The 19456-nt window shown below is 45.2% G+C and overlaps 1 protein-coding gene and 1 long non-coding RNA gene across 3 annotated transcripts in view; one reads left to right on the top strand and one right to left on the bottom strand.

Annotated features, from left to right (window-relative positions):
• LOC142407435 (uncharacterized) overlaps positions 1-19456 on the top strand; it is a 221570-nt gene that overhangs the window by 3703 nt on the left and 198411 nt on the right. For both annotated transcript variants that reach the window (XR_012774946.1, XR_012774945.1), the window contains exon 2: positions 2585-3476. This is a non-coding gene — a long non-coding RNA (uncharacterized LOC142407435). The remainder of the gene's footprint in view (positions 1-2584; positions 3477-19456) is intronic.
• Positions 5962-15766, bottom strand: LRRN4 (leucine rich repeat neuronal 4). The gene is made up of 5 exons (XM_075496929.1): positions 15394-15766; positions 12910-13633; positions 11490-11694; positions 9758-9895; positions 5962-8586 (listed from the first exon to the last, which is right to left on the bottom strand). The coding sequence occupies exons 2-5, from the start codon at positions 13595-13597 to the stop codon at positions 7257-7259; spliced, it is 2361 nt and encodes a 786-aa protein (XP_075353044.1). The 5' UTR covers positions 13598-13633; positions 15394-15766; the 3' UTR covers positions 5962-7256.

Below are 19456 nucleotides of genomic sequence, written 5' to 3'. Positions count from 1 at the left end.
TCCCCAACTGTTTCTACTCTGGTGCAGTTAGGTGACAAACTTTTTTACTAGCTGTTTGTGCAGCTTCTTGTCAAATGGAGCCCTAATGTCAAGTGGACCTTGCTAGTTCTACTGCAATATGAACATGAACAACCTTCACAGCATAAATATCGTCAACGGACACCTAATCATGTGATTAGGACAAAATGGGGCTTCTGGGAATATTTCTGTCCTTTTCACAAGGTGAAAAATGCCTGGGATGTGTATCTTCACTACTTACTGCACTTATGTCAGGTTGGATGTGAACGTTAGTCTCGTGTAGGGTCTTTTTTTCTTTTTTCTGGAGATAACTTGCTGAGTATTCTCAAGTCAGTAGCGATGACAGCATAACGAATGATTGCCAAAGAGAAGGTGACATCATTTCACCTAATGGCCTTAGATAAGTTCTTATGTACCATTGCTTAATCATGGTCTGATAAGAGCGAGTAGCTTCTAAACATTTAATAAATGCAACACTCATGCCTTCCCTGCACAAAATATTTTGCACAGCAAGTAGATTTTTGTTTTTCAAAGAACAAGAAAGTCTCTACCTAGTGCTGAGTGTGTGATTTTTTTCTCTTTTATCTGAAGTTTCATCCCAGAAGTTATTGCTCTTGGTGTCTGAGCGCTGTGCCCTGGTTAGAGCTCTGCAGGAGCTGCCAGCCCTGTGCCTGCCTGCATGGCAGGGATAGCTGCATCGCTGCTTCCACCTTCTGGAGGAGACAGTGCATGAGGGATCCTGGGTTTTATGGATTTTTCGTGGGATTCTTTTACTTGATTTCTTTTGATTTTCTTTGGTTCTCTCCTGCTCTGGGTGTATCCAATGGACTATGTTTTGTGAAGACTTTTTGTCCCTTTTCTCACACTCCCTCTATTTCTCATTAGTATTTTCTGAGTTTTTTTCTCCCTTATGTTCCTTTAAAAAAATATAATCTGAGAGTCATGGTAAGCAGTTGAAAAGGCTGCTCACCCATTAAAGGAGGTTGCAAAAATGAGGATATATACTGTGGTAGTATGTCGGGAAATACACAAAGTGCCATACAAGTATTATCTTCTTACATGTACTAGTAGGTAACATCATCCAGCACTGAAGTGTGAGGATTAGGTAGCAGCACAAAATACAATGCTGCACTGTGGTTTGGAAGAGAAGAAAAATACCCTATTTATGGTGATTTTATTCTGCTAAGACACTAAGGTAGACATTGCTAATCCTGTGAAGAATTTGCTATAAGGGATTCCTATGGATTCAGACCTTTTTTTTGAAGACTGTACTTTAAAGGTAGCGACATTGTCAAAGTACTCTTAAAAACGTGTTGTGGCATGGGAAATGTCAGCTTGAAGTTATGGGTTGGTCAACTCTAGCAGTGAAAATGGAGATGATTTATTTCGTGCTTTCTTGGCAACCCCTGACTCTTCAGAGATGCTATAGCTGGGGCATGCAAAAACCTACATTTTGTATACGGGTGGATCAATTGTATGTATCAGTGGGCCCAAAGCACTGATCTGCTCACGTCTTGAGTAACCAGATGCTGCAGAGACACTGTGTCTGGCTGGACATATTGCATAGGTACTACGGAATGGCTCTGTGCGTGGCCCGACTGTCTGCCCAGGGCTCTACAAAATCCATAAGTATCAGCTGAATCCATCAGTGTTTTTTGAAGCAGATAAGAGTTGCTTAGAAGATCCCCATCCAATTATTGTAATATTCCACAGTAATATTATATGCAAAATGACATTCAAGATATCAGATAACGTAAACATACTTAACTGTTACTGATCTTTATGTGTGCTGAATCAAAAAGCAAGCAATTATTGCCTTTTTTTTTTCTGTAAGTGCAAAGAATGTGATCTGATCTCTGTTTCCAAAATCTTCAATATTTAAAAAATCTTATTGCACTTGTAGACTGATTTACCAGTTTTGGTTTTCTCAGACAGTCATCCCCTCCTTGCTCTTAAATTGACAGTTTCATTTACATTTTTCCTTCCCATTGTCAAGTTGGCAGAGAACCTCCAGGTCATAAGGCTACAAAAAGTATTAGAGACAGGGACAGATAAGCTGCTGAGTAACAGTCTATGGGACTGGGACTGTTGCTACTGTTAATTCTTAGTACTTCTGCTTTCTTTCCCTTCAAATGTTAATAGGTGTGGACACACAGACGCACACAGGCAGGCACATGGGTAGTGTAAGTTAGGGAGCTTGGTCTGTAGGGTGCAGGCTGAAGTTCTTTAGTGAAAGAATGAGGATTTCCATGTGGGTTAGTACCTGGGGAGATGATTCCACCCTCTCCCTCTAGATGACAGCAGAACACCAGTCTTGCTGGGAGGGATTGTTTCCTGAATGTATTTCAAAAGAATATTGTTATTTGTTGTCCTGCTCGGTAACTTTTTAAAGAGGTTGGAATTACTGTTGTAATATATTGCCCTGCTTCAGAACAAACTCTGCATACTTTGGACAGCTGATAAAAAGAAAAAGCACCAGGAGTTTAAACATGTTCTTTTATGAGTATCTGTTTCCGCAAACATGAAACATGTTCACACCTGCAATAGGTATCTCTGTATTTCACAGGTAAAGTGCGAATCGGATGCTTCTTGACAAGCAAGATCCTGAACCCTCAGAGGCATCCTCATTTCTAACACCACATGAATGCGTTTTTCTGGAGACCACTGCGGAGGAGTACGTCTGTGCCAGTGCAGTGCTTGATGAATGATCATGGTGGTTTGATTTTGCATCCTTCCACGAAGAGGCTGATAAAGCCAGTGGTGTGGTGTGAGCTCCCTGCCTTGGGCTGCATTGTCTCCCAGCTGGCCCGTTAAATGCCTCTCAAGCCTGTGGCCAGGGACAACTCTCAAAAGCTCCTTCTGTCACCCAGGCAGATCAGGTTGAAGTGCTTTGTCCTGTTGCTCAGGGCTTTCCTGCCCACCCGCTTCTGCCACCCAGGACAGGGCTCTTGGTGACTGCTTCTCTAAATGGCACTTGTTGCACCAAAGACAAGGTGGTCTATTCCCTCGCAGCCAGCAAGGCTTTTGCCTGAGTGGGTTCTGGCCTTTGGAGAGCTGCTGTTTTTTTCTGTATGGAGGCCTTTTCAGGGATCAGCTCTTTTCCCCAGAGTGTTTCTGCTTCCTGGGAGACTCCATGAGACTCAGTGACTGATTTTCAAATGCTGAGCTAGAAGATGGAGCAGCATGCACCTCTGCCATGACACCCAGGGGATGTACCCACATGCACTGTTGGCTATTTTGGACTTTCTTTGCTTGAACTTGGTCCTGTAGAAAGAAGAAAAACATTGACAAGTGAACGGAGAAGGTTCTTAGGAATGCAGATAACAATTTCTTCTTAGGAAGAAAAGCCAGAAAAAAAATTACACAACCTCTTCAAAAAACATATTAAAATGCTCTCTGCGCTTCCCCCAAGTGATCTTCCTCTCACAGAGAAACAGGACAAATTGAACTATGAAACAGTAAGTGGATTATTAGTTATATATTTTTTTAATGGGTTGGCTTTTGTTAGCTTTTAAAATTGTTTCAGAGATGTTTGAGTATCCCAGTCATGCTGCCAAAGGTTTACGTCTTTGGAGTTGGAGGTACAAACAGGATTTGCTGTTGGGTGCAAACAGGAAGAGGAGGAGGAACAACCAGGCGGAGCAGAGCTGGGCAGTTTCTTAACATGGCTTTAGGCGTGGGTGGGAAAGTTTCCGTTTAGCTCCTTGGTTGTGCTCCTTCACTGCCCCAGTCCCAAGTAGCACTGTGAGAGCTGGCTCTGCTGCTTGAGTCGATCCACAGTAATGAAAATACAGGAAGCATCCAAACTGGTTATTAGTTGTGTTTACAAGAATGACAGCTCTGGGTTTTGAGGTTGGGGAATGGGGACGACATTAATTTTTTTCTGCAGTTATACTTGGATTATGTAGAAGCCAGAAAATGGGCTTCAAGATAACTTTACCCTATTGATTAAAATATTGCTTGCTTTTTAGGGTTTACTTTCTAAATTGGTAGGTGCAACTACAATAAAAAATCTAGAGGGGATAATGTGGTGATTCAGTTTTTCTAGAAGTATACATTGGTTTTAAGAACTAGCAATAGGCAGTGCTTTCAAAGAAAGGTTTTATACTTGAATACTTACTTTGAAAATATTGTGACTTACTCAAATGAAAGTTGCTCTTTTGAATAATTGTCATTTTACCTGTTCTTGGGCTGCAGCAGCTATTTACAAGACACGTGAGTTCTGGGTGGGAATACAGGGGAGGGCTTTCTAATCCAAGCTGGAATTTTTGAAGTACGGCAGAATAAAGCTTTCGTAATTTGAAAATTATTTCAGAGTGTATATATATGATATATCCAAGGAAGAGTGGTTGTAGCTTAGCACAAATATCAGGAAAAAGTGAAGTAAGAGAAGCACTGATTCAAATAGAGAAAAAAAGACAACAGACTAGTTGGTTATTACTAAAATAAACTCTGGTGAAACTATAAAGTGGTAGTGGGGGGAAAAAAAGAACCTCTGCACCTAAAGCAGTGTTACTTACCATAGGCGTTGATAAATAAAAATCCCATGTTTCAAATCCTGCTGCGAAATCTCTTACATCTGACTTGTGAAAGGGTAGAGTGTGATCGGGCAAGAGAGAGGGCACTACCCCTGGCTGGGGGATCTGTGCTTCAGGACGGTTCATTAGCCCAGATGAAACTGGGCTGTTGAGGGTTACTTTAAGTTGGAGCAACTGGGGGACATGGGAGTGGGACGTATATATTTGTTTGGCTCCCAGGAAGGGCACTTTTAAAGAATGGGAGGCTCTGACATGTTGCCTTGGCTTGAAGGCAGTGAAGACCTGTGAAAAGTCAGGAGCGGCTGGAGTGAGAACTGGTTGGAGAAATCGGTTGTGATAAACCTGCATCTGACAGTGGGGAAAGATTCAAGAGACTGAGGTTGCGCTTCTGGGTAGTGTCAGGTTGGAGTGTCCTCTGGTCACTGACCCTCAGGGAAGTCAAATCCTGTTACTGGCAGATCTTCTGCTGAGCTTTGTGGCTTTCTAGTTAGGTGTTGCAGTGATTATGAGTTGCAATGTTGTAAAGGGTAGTTAGATGTATCTCCTCAAAATCTCATTTTAAATGATGTCCTGTTGCTTTGGACTAACTCCTAGTTAAGCTGGAACTATCTTTATTTTCAGTTGCAGTATCTTTTTTTGTCCTCCTCCTCTAGAGCTAATCTTCAAGACTATATAAATTGTTATTCACAAATCTCTTATTTTGCTCCACTTTGTTTCTGTTTCTGGTAATACCAAAGACCCCAGTCAAGGTCTGTTAAGGCTATGTTGTACAAACACAAGGGAGTATATGATCTCTGCCCCAGTCTGGAATAATGAGTCAAAGACTGAAGGTTCCAGCTCATTCCAAATGAGGTTAAAGTATCATCTGCGCCTGTTCACTAGACCTTCCAGAAAATGCAGGAAAAAACAAGCCAGAAATAAATATGAAAAACTTAAGTCCAAACAAAGAAAGGTCTGAACTACCAGAATGTGAAAAAAAAAAAAAAAAAAGATTTTCCAAGTGAAAGGTGACGCCATCCTGGCTTCTCCATTTGCATGTCACTCCTGTTGTGAGTTTCAGTCATGGGGCTCAGCCAAGCTCAAGCAGCTCAGGACGGGCATGGCAGGCATTTGCAACGAGCATCTGTCCAAGGACGGTGTCATTCCCAGCACTGGTGTAGGGGAAAGGACAAACCTGCAGGAAAGGGCTGCAAGCCTGTAGTGGTGAGGATGGCACAGGCCACCTTATGCACATACAAAATGAAAGCTCTTATGGCATCAGTTAACACAAATTTACCACGATAAAAAATTACTTTACTATATGTTGAAAGTTTGTTCCAAAGCAACAAAATATTTAAGTTCTCAGGCTAAATGTTGTAGATGGTAAAGACAACACAAAGATCTAGGTCTTTAACAAAGAACCAGAACTCAACTCTGTAGATTTTATTTCCATTAATACTGGAAGCATTAAAAAGAAATGGACAGAACAGACTCTTTTACACTGTATAGCACCCTTCATTCTCTGAGATCGGGCGGATTTTATATATTGTATCTGTACAGCAGCAGAAACACGCAGCTACTGGAACATAAATCTCTGGGTCTCTGAATAGGAAGTATTTGGGACAAACGCCTCCTCTTACAAAAACATCTCTTTGAATTTTAATGGCAAGCTCAAAGCTGCTGAGGAACCAGGGTTCTCAGCATCTGTTATTATTTTATAGCAGAAATTAGCATCCCAAAGTAAATTTGAAAAATGTCTGCATAACTGTCTGCTGCTAGTGGATGGGATTTCAGTTTTTCAAGTCTCAGCAACACACGCATTAAATTGTTGCATTACTTGGCTCTTTGCCTCTGTATGAGGTAAATCATCAGCCTGCTAAATCTGTAGATGGGACTGAGCAATCATCTCTGCTTAAAATCAGTTGTGAAGCAAATGCTAATGTGCTCCCCCCTTCTGCGGGTTACTGCTGTACTGCAAAATCCTCACTGCCTGTAAATTGGTATTGTGGTAGCACTCTGGAGCCTCAGTTGTGGAAAACATCGTACAAAGTCAGAACAAAACAATTATCCGTGTGCTAAGGGTCCTGCACTGTCCTTTTTTACAATTAGTCTTCATGTTTCTTTTTCCTGAACTGAAGTTGTGCTGAGCAGTTGTAGTCACTGGAGTTATTTAATGGAGTTAGATCTGCCCAGCACCTTGCTGCTGAGCCCAAGGAGACCTTTCTCTAGCTCCTTCCAGTAAGACTCTCCTTTTGGATAATACCTTTATAGGGACATTAGAAGAAATTGAAACCCCAGCTTCACTTATGTGAATAAAAGCAGAGTCTCTCTTGCTTAGATAGATGCATCTTGGATCATGGCTGTCAGTGGACTGTATCCATGAGAGATACTGGAGGCAGAGCATCTGCCTGGCAAGGCAGCCTCTCACTGGGTGAAATGTATGCTAGTATATTTGTAAGTGATTATAAAAACAACTTTTCAAGGTTGATCTCCAAGTTTGCTGCTGCTTAGCACATGAACAAGAGTCCAAAGGCTTTTTTCTGTTTGACTGCCTTCACTATTAAGATTTTCTTTTTTTGTGTTTTTTTCTCCCTTAGAAACATAAGGGCTATGAAGTCTGGTGTTTCATAGTTTTGTTGAAGGACATTTTGAGAGTCTCACGAAAACATACCAAGGTGATAGAGACAGTGAGCTTTGAATGTGTAGAACAATCACCTAGAGCTAATTAGTGGTTTGTAGTTTTAATGGGTAATCAAATGCTGGGTTCTTATAAGAGACTAAGTGTGTACCATATTGCTCACTCTGAGGCTTTTTACATGCCTTACACAGACATACAGACAAAATAATTGTGGAAATGAGGAAGAGTCCGCTTGCTGCAGACAGAGCAGCAAAGACAGACTTGTAGCTGGGTTTTGTTTTAAATCTGGTGCACGAATTACCTGGAATTCCCTGACTTGCTGGCTGGCTTGACCCTGCTTTGTTCAAAGCAGTCACGCAAATGTGGTAAGTGGTGTATGGTAGTAGATTATACAGAGTGTACTGCCTCGCTGTGGAATAAATATTGTCCAGGACAAACTGTCTGTCCTCGTTGCCTTGGGCATGAAGCGTCAGCTCATAGGTATGAACAACTGAATTTGGGGCGCACCAGCGTATCTGTGCAGAGCTGTCTGTAACTTCAGACACCTCTCTGAGCCTCGGTGGATCTGGAACCTCATCTTCCCTCGACATGCCAGGACATAAACATTGGGATGCACTCTGAAGTTCACTGCACGGCTTCTGAAGGTGTCTGCAAGGGTTGTAGTCACAGGAGGTGTATGCCAGTTGCACTGGGGTTTCCGTCGACTGTTCGTCGTAATCGTAGTCATCTACATAGTGTATCAGCGATCTGGTGGATGCAGGCTGTGACCGAGCATTGGTCCTTGTGGAGTTCAGCTGTGGTAGGCTCGTTTGTGGTGTACCTTCCCCAGCATGAGTGGCAAAGGAGTGGATATAATGGTCAGTGGCATGGGGGTTTCCTGTTGCTCTAGTAGAATAATCACTAGTGGGCTGGTTCAATGGGCCTTCCTGGGGAAATGTTGCATCGGTTGTTCTGAGCTCTCTCTTTAGCTGATCTGTTTCAGTTTGGCTTGTGGAGCCGTAATCCAAGGAGTGACTATAGAGCTCTTTGAGAAAACCCGGGGAGGTGGTTACAGACTCGAAGGAAAGGGGATTGCTCGTGGATTTGGAAACTGCCTCCTCCTCGTGGGAGGAACTGTTGGCCTTTGTGAGCATCTGCTCCGTCGGGTTGGCTGCCGTCGTGCTCATTACATTCCTCTGAATTAGGGAGCTGGTATAAGTGTCTTTGGTTAGTGGAGCAGAGTCTGTTGTTGCTACAGTAGTAGCATCGTAACTGGTAAGGCCAAAAGCATCGTGTTTGAGAGAAGGTGTGTTTGAATCGGGCAGCACAACGCTTCTCTCAGATTGGCATTTGTTGTAGAGTTCTAGCAGTGAAAAAGATGTTGAAGGTCTGCCCCAATCTTCCTGGGATGTGTTGCAAAAAGTCTCCCAAGCCCTGCAGAGGGGACAAGTTAGAATAGACAAGGTCCACAAGAACATTACAGGCTCCTGTGAGGCTGCTTGGATTGGAATTGGCAACCTGCTGTCCAAAACCAGTCTTCATATTAAAGAAGATGTGAAACCTAGACCAAAGCTAGGTTGTCTTAACAATAGTCCTGTGCTTGGCAGATAGCTTTCCACAGCACTGGGAACTTAGCTGACTGGCTTTTTGTTTTTGTAAGGTGCAGGAATATCTTTTGCCTGAGAGGAAGCATCCTTTGGTACAAGGACTGTGAACCTTAGCAAGAGTGTCGGGGTTCAAGGCAACTTGTCAGAAACGGTCAAACTTTAATGCCACACTAAGAGGGGAATGCATGCAGAGAGATGTAACAGGGTTCCCAAGATACTTAAGCCAGCTGGTTTAGGCAGCTGGAGCTGTGCTGACATGGGATGCGCTTTCGAATGACTAAGCTCGAGTTCTTTACTCAGACATTGCATGTTTTTGTAAAGAATGCAATTGCTAAGCCAATCCTGATGAGAAACAATCTAATTTTAACAATCTACTTCTCTGCTCTTCCTGCTACTGATGACAAATCTTCTTGGTGGCCTTTCAAAAGGAAGAGAGATCATATATATGCAAAGTACTTCTTTTAACTACAGCTTATTGTAATTAGTCTGTGAAACTGTAGGAGAGCATGAAAACAATAGGTGACAAATGGTGCTATTTGCAAGGGGTTTTGTTGACTGCCTGTGCTGATGTAGGCTTTGGGAATGCAAGGGCAAGGAGGAAGTAATTTGCTAAAGTTCTTGCAAAGTCTTCCAGTTCCTGCTCCCAGTGCTGGCCCATCAAGGCCACCAAGCCAGCTCATTTTTTATCTCCAGCTAATAGAGTAATATGAACCGAAATAGAGAGAAAATAAGCTATTCTCACCTTAAAATAGAATCCACAGCTAATAACACTTTATACTGTTCTACATGTGCCCATCGCATTTGTCGACATTCAAGTATAATTCAGCCATGCTTTGCCCCTGAAGGGGACTTTGTTTTGCATTTCTACCTCTTGTGGGAGGGAAGAACACGCAAGGAATTTGAATAACTTAGATGGTAGTGAATGTTCGGTCCCCAAATAACTTACACATTTAAGTTGTGTCTGAAGAGCATTACTTTATCTCCTTGAACTCACTTACTTTTGCAGCACAACTTTCTTGGGCTTGGAGAGCAGCCAGGAGAGCTGGCAGTCGCATAACAGGGGATTTCCATACAAGTTGATGATGATGCTCTCCGATGAGTTGATATTCCAAGGATTAAAGGAACTCAGGTTACAGCTACAAGATGACAAATGCAGTAATTAGCAAGCGCTGAGCTACCTTCCAAGGGCTGGAGCGTGCTTAGCATCCTAGCATGTGTAAGACACAAAGCAATATTTGCAGTTCCCTTGGAAGCAGCCAGTTACCAACACCACCATCCTGGACTTTAAAGTCCAGGCTAATACCTGCCCATCTCTCTAGTTGCACAGCATAGCTGCTGTGTGGGAAAGCATAACAAGAGCATCGTAAGGGGATAACACCTTTAGAGATGGCAGCTGGAAGGGAAAAGACCTGGCATTTTGGCAAGGGCCTTCTGTGAAAGATTATCTCCTCTCTGCAATCATGCATTCAGCTACAATTCTCTTTTATACTATACCATTTCTCTAGCTTCTTTCCCAGTTTGCTTGTAATGGCTTGACTTTCTCTATGCCAATCATCCTCTTCGTGTTAATTGCCTCTCTCGTAACAGGTACTCTCACCTACTCAAGTCAAATGACTAATACAGGAAGACCTTGCTTGCCTTTATTGTTAAGCTGTCCTAGCTGCAGAAAGAGTGTGATAATGGGACCTCTTTGCAGTCTGTGTGCTCAGAAGATGCTCTCTTTTGTCTATGACTTTAACTGCTATACCTTTGTCTTTTAAGTTTGGATCGTGATTTTTGGCACTTTGAAGTGGTAAGTGCTGTGTAAAATTCAGTGTGGCAATCTAATGGGGGATGGAATCCGTTGGGGTTTTTGGTAAAATGGGTTTATTTTCCTAAAACTGGTTCCTAGAGCACAGCCCGTGCTTTAGTGTTTGTTTTCTGATATGCTTATAATCTGGGCCTATATTATAGAAATCTTTTAAGGTGCTCTCCAAGTCTTTTCCTTTATGCTGACTGTTCTGTGTGCAGTTTACCTACTCTTATTTTGATAAATCACTTCCAGGCTTTGGTTTCCCTTAGTATTTCAACAGGTGTGTAACATACCAAGTAAATCGTACTGAGGTGTTACCTCTAGAATAAGGACTAAACCATTGCTTTTACTAATGCTGAACAAGGAACTCTAATAATCTCTCACACTAAAAGTGGGAGGGACAGAATTTTTGACTGCTTCCAAGGTGCAGATTTTAGGAAACTGTCAGCATTCATCCTTTGTAGAGCAAGGAATCCTCAGTGACCTGCTTTTCCTCTGGTGAGACATTGCCATTGTAGATGTTGGAAGGATGGTCTGTGTTGCAAGTGGGCTTCAGTGGGTCTATGCTAATCTTAACAGCGCTAGACGAATTAATCCCGTGGACTGGGAGATAAGGCAGACGAGTGGGAGCACGATGGACGCAATCTCAAGCAGCCAGTAACTGTGCTGTTGCTTTGAGTCTCATGCCACCCCTTTGGGCTGTATCAGCTCTTCTGCTGTATCAGGTCTACCTCACAGGCTTTACGTGGCATATCTGAGTATAAGAGAGCGTGTTTCTCTGTAGCACGCAAGCCCATACCTCCTTCCTAAACATCTGATAACAAGCAAACTTTGCATAAAAATCAGCTTCCACTTTGCATAAAAATCAGCTCCCAGGCACCATGGTGCTGTGAGACAAAGGCGACATTATGTGTGGAAGAATAAAAAAGAAAACTCACTTCTCAAAGGAGAGATGGCTCAGATGAGGAGCACTGTCAAACATCTCTGTCCTCACGAAACCCAGTGAGCGGGAGTCTTGGCAGTTCAGCTCTCGGAGATCAGGCATGGACTTTAAGAAGTCAGTATCGAGGCTTCTTAATTGTGACATCTTTGTCAGGTGAAGTGATCTGAGGTTGGGCAAGTGTCTGGCCCACTCTGGTTGAACTGAAGCAGAAAAAAGATTTATACCCATTGCCTAAATAGAGCACTCCTGTGGATTTCTGCCTAGAAAAAAGTTTTGAGTTCATAGAGACAGAAAATATCTCTGTGACCTTCTGCAGCTATTCTCTTTGGGAAAGGAATAGAACAAAAATCAATACGCCAGTGTATAAACACCCATGCAATCACATTTTTGTAATATTACCTGCAGGTCATGCTGTCATAGGGCAGAGGAAAAGAAGGGAAGATAGAAGGGCAATAAAGCTGATAAGAGATATGGAATAGCTTTCCTGTTAGGTGAGATTAAATGATCAAGGATTTCTCTGCTCAGAGAAGTGGTGGGTGGGGGGAGATTAGAGAGGTCTACAAAATCTTGACTGGTGTGAGAAAGGCAAATAACTTCTCATTTCTCCTAGCACAGGAAAAAGAGCTGAGAAGCATGAAACTCAAATAATAGGTCTTATACAAGTGCCTTTCCATCCCATGACTGAATTGTGTAACTCACTGCCACAAGAGGGATTAGGCAAATTCATGGAGGAAATTCAGTGGTGTATCTGTTAAATGTGAGTTGAGGTGAAACCTCTAGCTTGAGGAGTCCCTGGGGTCCTGGCTCTGCCCCAGGCTGAGCGCAGCTGGGCAAGGCATCTAACATCTGTCTGCCTCAGCACCTTAGCTATAAACTGAGGCTGGCAGGGGAGGCAGACAAAAGAAAAAAAAATGCTGTAAATTGCCCAGGGCAGGGATTGTCTCCCTGTGCGGAAGTATTTGGCCCATTGCAGTTGACACAAAAAGCCTCTCTCTGTGCTACTTCAATACAGTGGTGTAAAGAAGAGTGTAACTGTGGCAATAGACAAAGAAAGATTTCAGCAGTGTGTCTGGAAAGAGAAATTAATTTCCTCCTGCGTGTCCCAAAGCTAATCTCAGGGCTGACAGTGGAATTAGGATAGAGGTGGGGGACTAGAGACAAATAGTCCTGTTTGGTGGTGTCCGTTCTCTGCCCTTCCTTCAGGAGGCTGGTCTGCATGAGGGTTTCCCCCCAGCAGTTGCATCACAGCTGGAGAGTGCCTTGCACACTTGGACCAGCTGTTTGCAGCTTTCAGCGTGGGGTGTTCCCCCTCCACCCTGGGTTTGGCCAGGATGGGAGCCATTGTCCCAGCAAGGCTTCTGCTCCCCCCGGCCTGACCAAGCCTCATGTTTACAGTGGGAAATCCAGGAACTTACTTTTCTCAAGAAAGGTCCCGCTCAGATCAAGCATGTTGATGGTGTTTCCAGGCCTGTTTGTGGCCTTACTAGGAGATGTGCTGATGGCAAAAGCAGACTCCCTAATTCCTCTGCTGTCATCCTGCCCGAGCAGCGTTGCAGAGAGGTTCAGGAACTGTAGCTGAGGGTAACAGGAAAAAGCCAGTGGCTGGATTTCAATCAGTGGATTTCCAGCCAGGGACAACCACCTCAAGTTAGGCAGGGCAGAGCTGTGGCATGATGGCACAGATGACAGCTTATTAAAGCTTAAATCCAGGGAGAGAAGACTGCTGAGGGGTTCAGATCCCCATCTAACTGCCTGGAGATGGTTCTGCCTCAGTGAGAGGATGCGCAGCCGCGGGAGGTTTGCTATCTCTGTGCCGTTCACCTCTTCCAAGAGGTTGTTGCTGAGATCCAAGGTCTCCAAGGCCTCTGGAAGGCAGATGGGGAAAGCCGTCAGGCTGCTGTTGGTCAGCTGCAGGGTGATCCAGGTCCTGTTCTTCTGATCCTCACAGGACATGCTGGTGAGATTGACATTCTCCCAAGAGTCTTCCTGAGCCAGCTGGAAAAAGGTGGTGACGTCCCTGGATGGTGCAGGCTCTGCTCTGCTCACCGGGCCCGACGCTGTGTTCCCCACCAGCAGAGAGAGGATGAGCAAGTGTGAAAACATCCTTCCCTTAAGTGGCTTGCAATTAACTTGCAAGATCTGTTTGTTTTTTTGTTTCAGGGAGAGGAAAACAAAACATCAGCATTAAGAGCTAAATTAAATCCCTCCAGAAAGCTACAAGCTATTTAGAAGTGAAACATTTGTAAGTCCTTTCCTATTGGATCTAGACAGTGGAAGTGATAATTAATGTCTCTTCTGTAATTAAGCCTAAGTAAACATGAACCCTTGGGGACAGGAGTATCACGTGATCTTAGTCTTAAGTATACCTACAGTTTTTCATGCAGAAAGCAACCAAGTGGTATCACGGTGTCTGGTTCCCAGGCCGGTACCCTCAGTACCAGTCTGGCACCCAGAACAGCAGCAACGCAGGAGGTGGGCTCCCCGGTCTCTCTGCTCGGCTGCCTCTGTGCATTACAGGGATATGAGGGAGTGCCAATGCTACTCCAGTATAAAGATAGCAGTTGGTACTATACTGGACAAGCTACAGGAGAGGGATATTGCCATGTTATGGGACTTGACTTTTATACCTGATTGTGTATTGCTATCTACAGGGCTGTCCTACTGCAGAGTGTCCCGTTTGGCCAGCCCACTGGGAAGCGTTATCTAATGGGATGATACCCAAGCAACAGGGCTAGGGTCAGGTGTGACCATGGCAAGGGATTTTTTTCTGTGAGGTTGTCTGTACAAAGCAAATATACAGATTCAAAGGCAGGGGAGGGTTGTCAAACATTAAAGGACGTAGGAGCCCAAACTGGGCTGAACTGCAATGGGGTGGGCAGGTAACAGTGCCTCTCCTATGTTAGGAAGGGCTTTTCTTCCCTTAGCAGAAGTTGAAACAGCAAAAGCCCAGGGCTTGTGCGGGCTCTGCCAGGGCAGTTCTGTCCCGTTCTGAGTGACAGCCACAGTGTCTGAGTGGCAGCCCAAAGGCACTGTGAGACTTGTCCTCCTCCTTTGCTCCTGACCCCCTGGCAGTGCCCCGGAGGCTGTCTGCCAGGTGGTGGCAGGGCTGGGACCCTGCTGCAGGTGAGTGCCTCAGGCGTGGTATGCACTCCAGCTGCTGGGGAAAGGAGGTGCTGAGCACGCAGCTCCTGAACCACATTTCAGTCAAAGTGGTCAGAAACGGAGAGTGTGCTCCTGGATCAGGGCCCCAAAGGCCCGGGTACGAAGCAGAATGTTATTCAGTGTTACAGTTCCCTCTGTGCTCCTTCCTCGTCCCACCCCAGCTTTGTCTTTGCCATAAAAAAAAAAATTAAAAAAAGAAAGAAGACGTCTTAAATGACTTGTCCCAGGTTGCGCAGGTAATCTGTGTCAGAGGAGGGAATTAACCACAGCCCAAAACTAGTGCTTTTCTTACTGAGCTGTCTTTTGCGCTGCCAGGCATCATAATGATCATTACTCATCCAAAAATATATTACACTGTAATAGATGTGTATAATATATGTGTCACCCCCATGTGTATATATTACACAAGGGGGTGACTGAACCCCCTTGTAGTATGAAATATCTCAGAATTACTCCAAACCTTAATAGCTACTTGCTGTTCCCTGAATGGTGCCAGGTCTTGCCCAGACGGTCATCTGTTGCTTGCTATCCCAGCAAATTAGTATAATTTGGTTGCCTGTGCCCGTTTTGTCATCTGGAACCGGGCAAGAGCTGAGCAGCCTCAGGGCTTCCCGGTCACCGGAGCTGCTGGATTCCCAGCACATGGTAGGGAGAGGATGGGAGGAATTGGACTGCTGGATCCCGATCTTAGATTTAATCTTAATCCCTGGCTCGAAACCGCATCCGCTTGCACATACCTGTCCAGAAATCCTGATGCCTCGTGCCTCCGCTCTGTGTGGCTGCGATTGCCTGGCCTTGATTTTATACACTTCGGTGACTCAGCCCAGAGCGTGAAATGCCTCTTTTCTGTTCCCAGCTTTCCCTGCTCGCGGCTCTGCCCACAAAGGCAGGCGAGGTTTGTTCCAGGCTCGCTCGCTCCCCCGCATCCAGCTTTCCCCTGCCTGGGGAGGGGGTGGCTCCGGGCGGCTTTTGCCGCTCCCTTGGCCCTAGCAGGAGGTGGGTGGGAGGGCTCTTATTTCCCAACACTCAGGCAGGGCTACTCCGTCTGTCTTTGTCTAAGCAGAGGGGGGTTGAGGGAAAAGATCAGTGCCTGTAGTCCCAGCTCGCACGTCTTCCACTGACAGGGGGGAAGGGAGAGGAACTACTGTGTTTCTTTGCTGACAGGTCATGATGATGTAAAGCTAAGGCTCTGTCTGCTGACATGGGCTTTGGTCGCTCTCTAGGTGCCAATAAAAGGCTTCAAGTGTTTCTATTTCTCTCTAAGACTCTTGCACTTGGGAGTAAATCCTGGAAATGTTCACGCAGGACAAATGACTTTTCTAAGGAGGCCCTTGGGAAATGTCAAAAGCGAAGCTCTCACCTGCCGCTCCTGCAGAGGCGAATTGTCTCGGCCGATGGAGAGGGCCTGCGGCATCTCACGCCGCGCGTGACAGACTTGGGAGGCCTCTCCCGGTCCTGCTGTGCGTGGGTTGTGTTCTCCGTTCTGCATCTGCCGTACCGCGTGGCTTGGCAGAATTCCCATTCAGCTCTTTCTCTCATCCTTTTCTGGATAAGTAAGAGTGACAATGTAAAACATCTTCCACCAAGGGACCTGCCCTGAGCTGCGTTTCTCAGCATTCCCACAATTCGCATAATAATTAGGCTGGTCAAGGGCTGAGAATAAAGCCAGGAACTGGAAAGGGATGAATTGATAGGGATTGTTCCAAAGTAAAAGCAGAAGGGTGGTTGTTCAGTTGCTACTATAAGACAATTAATGATTAAAATTTCCAGGGAGAACAGTAGTCAGTGCTTTCCATTTGTCAGGACAACAAAACAGATCCATGACATGAAGGCAACACAGACCTGTATGCTTTGGTGCTAAAGTGAAGATAAAGGTCTTGCTTTCCCAAAAACCTTGAGTCTGCATGTACACAGACCTTATCTATTGACCATGTCATTCATTATCTGTGTGGGGAGAGAGCCTTGAAAAACACCAGAACATCCACAGAATAAGATACCGTCTTTTAGTAGGACTCTCTGGAGCCATTGCGGTTCCCTTGGAGGCTGGGTGAGATGTACATATTGTTCCCCATGTGGAATGACTCTAAGGTAAGACAAATAGTTTCCTAAATGGGGGGCTAATCCCACAGTTTAACCCTGGTGGAGCAGCTCACAGGCCTGCGCTTAGGGCAGCGTGCAGGCTGGGCACGTGCGCACTGACAGGTACCTTCAGAGATCTGCACTCTCTTAGGTTCAAAGGGCAAATTGGAGCAGGTTAAAAAAATCTGAAGAATTTGGTATAATAGGAGGGAAGTCCAGCCCCTGCCAGGCCGGTGGAAACCCTGCCTTCCCTTTGGTTTTGCAGACGTGCTGGCTGCAAAGCTCCTCTTCGAGAGAAGCTGGGGAGGAGGGGGTGGCCTTGGCTATTAAGTCCCCCCGTGTTGTGTTTGCTGCCGTTAGCTCAGTATTTACAGACAGTGAATTTTCATTGGTTATAGCATTGTTTTTAATCTCTTAAAAAACTACTCCATTAAACCTGGAGAGTCAAATGCTGCCTTACTTTTAATGTGTTCAACCTTACTGACTTCGTTTCGGAGACTGAGACAAGCAGCCTTGTAAGACTGGAAAAGCAGCCCAGCCCTTAGGTAGCAAGTGGGCCACTCATTTCAGTGAAGGTGGAAGGGAAGTGGAGTCTTTGCCCAGAGGCGCTTGATTTCCGAGTGATGCAGAGAACCTCTTGCAAGAAGCAAAGCACTCTTGGAAAACGAGCTTTTGTTATTTTTATTTTCCACCTTTGTTTCTGCTTTTTGGATGCCCAGTTTTTGAGGCAGGCATTGTATTTTCCCAGCTCTTTGCCTAGCTGCAAACTCTAGTCATCTGGAATATTACTACTATGGTACTACGTCTCAAACAGCTGCCCAGGTATTGGTGAAGGTTTCCCAGGGCAGACAGCAGCCCTCTCTCACCAGTTTCTTTGAAACCATCTGGTAGCAGCAGGCAGTTTCCCCTTCGTGAGTCACTTTGGCCTGTTCTCATGTTGCTGTGTTTCTTCGGGTTATTCTTCTGCTTTTTCTACTTGTCTAAGAGTTTCAGTGGCAACCTGGGGGATCGTTTAGTAAAGGCAGGCATTTTTGTCAGCCTTTTCACGTGGATGATGCACAAAGAGCTGAACCAGATGCCCCCTCCCCGGGGCTTATTTAGTGCTGCACAAAACACCTCTGCCTGCAGGAATGCTAGGGATGAGCCCTGCATTCCTTAGTGACATCCAGATAAGCAGAAGCATCAGGAGAGCAGGAGAAGGCGAGGATGGTACCAGGCTGTAAAGTTTAAGAGATGAATGTTTCTCACTGGCTGTGATCCAAGTGATGTTTAAGAATGAAACTATCCTGAAAAAATCTGGAGAACGGCTTTTAAGGCCAACAAAAGAAGAATTTTGCAGGTCAGTTCACAGAGCAACCACAAGCAAGACATTTTCCTATGGAGAACAAGGAGAGAATGAAAGAACAGGATTATTCAGCCTGAGGTTTCAGAAAACTCCGGGGTGTGTGTGTTGTCTGCTGCAGTAACGCATGCTGAAGGCAGCGGTGAAATCCCCTACAGAATTTATTGTGAGTAAGAACAGACAGCAGCCATCTGACATTGGTAGTGTTTTACCCTGACCTGACTTTGGTTTAATTATGCACGATGTACAGAATAGGGTTGCAGCTGAGCCGAGGTATTAGTTTCTTAAAGGTTTTTGTTTTCATCTAAACAACATTCCTGTCCAGGATTTTGCCTCTGCATTGCGAAATTTCAGGGCAGACGCCCTTGTCCTGCTTTCACTCTCTCTGCAAAACATCTCATGCATCTGGCACCGTGCAATTAATAACTCGGTTACTATAGACCGCTGAGCCTGTGGTCTTTAACCCTATGTATAAATCAGGTGGTACAAACAAGCGAAAGCCAAGTCTAATTGGATGAGTAAAGGGAGGGTGCGGTACCCCATGTGCATTAAGGGGAACGTCTGGAGTCTGGCTGGGACACGCTCAGTGACATGGGGATGGAAGATGACTCGGTGCTGTGGCTGGCCCCGAGCTGGGCTGGTGCAGGTGCCAGGCAGAGCAGGGTGGTGCAGGCCTCCTCTCAGGAGCTGCTGATGGTATCCAGCCTGGAATTATGGAGGTGCAGGAGTGTGCTGGGTGTGCCTTCCCACTCCGACCTCTTCAGGGGCTGCTTGTAGGAAGTGGAGCTACAGTCACTGCCCCCACGCAGCGCTGAAGGCAGCTGGATAAAACAGATTCCCTTCCTAAGTGTTCCTTACCTGTCAGGGAAAAGCCTTGCAAGGTGAGTGGGGCAAGGAGAAAGATAGCTGATGAGCTAAAGAAATACGGAGACAGGACAGCAGCAAGGGATCATTCCCTTAAAGCTAAAATGACAAGGGAGGGTCTTACAGCCAGCCTGGATGAGCTGGCAGAGCTCCTCCTTGCAGAGCAGCAGAAAGTTTATATTTGAAAGGCAGTGACACATGGAGTGAGATTGAGGGAGGGGCAGGAAAGAAAATGGAAATATTTGATAATTTCTCTGAAATCCCAGTGCAGACAACTTGGACTGCAAGCAGGCATGTTTGCTTAGCAGTCAAATGAGCCGTACGCTCTGCTAATGAGAACTACATTAGAAGTTCCCATATCTGCATTCATGTGTTCAGATTATTTAGACAATAGGTGGCAACTACAGGGCTTCCCTGCAACAGTCGTGTGACAAGCTCTGCTCTGAGAGTGGCAAGCACTGGGCTGTGCTGCCCGATGAACAATTTAAGGGAGTCTGTCATTGCCAAATGAGGGG

The sequence above is a fragment of the Mycteria americana genome, chromosome 3 (genome assembly GCF_035582795.1).
Source record: "Mycteria americana isolate JAX WOST 10 ecotype Jacksonville Zoo and Gardens chromosome 3, USCA_MyAme_1.0, whole genome shotgun sequence".
Taxonomy (NCBI): Eukaryota; Metazoa; Chordata; class Aves; order Ciconiiformes; family Ciconiidae; genus Mycteria; species Mycteria americana.
Note: the sequence above shows the minus strand (reverse complement) of the source record. Positions and strands in the feature narration are given on the sequence as shown.

Excerpts from the sequence above, each read along its gene's own strand:
- LRRN4 (XM_075496929.1), bottom strand. The coding sequence starts at position 13,597 with ATGTTTTCACACTTGCTCATCCTCTCTCTGCTGGTGGGGAACACAGCG. Across the intron at positions 11,695-12,909 it reads CGGGACCTTTCTTGAGAAAA|TTCAACCAGAGTGGGCCAGA; the intron begins GTAAGTTCCTGG and ends TTTCTGCTTCAG. Across the intron at positions 8,587-9,757 it reads AAGAAAGTTGTGCTGCAAAA|GGCTTGGGAGACTTTTTGCA; the intron begins GTAAGTGAGTTC and ends TCCCCTCTGCAG.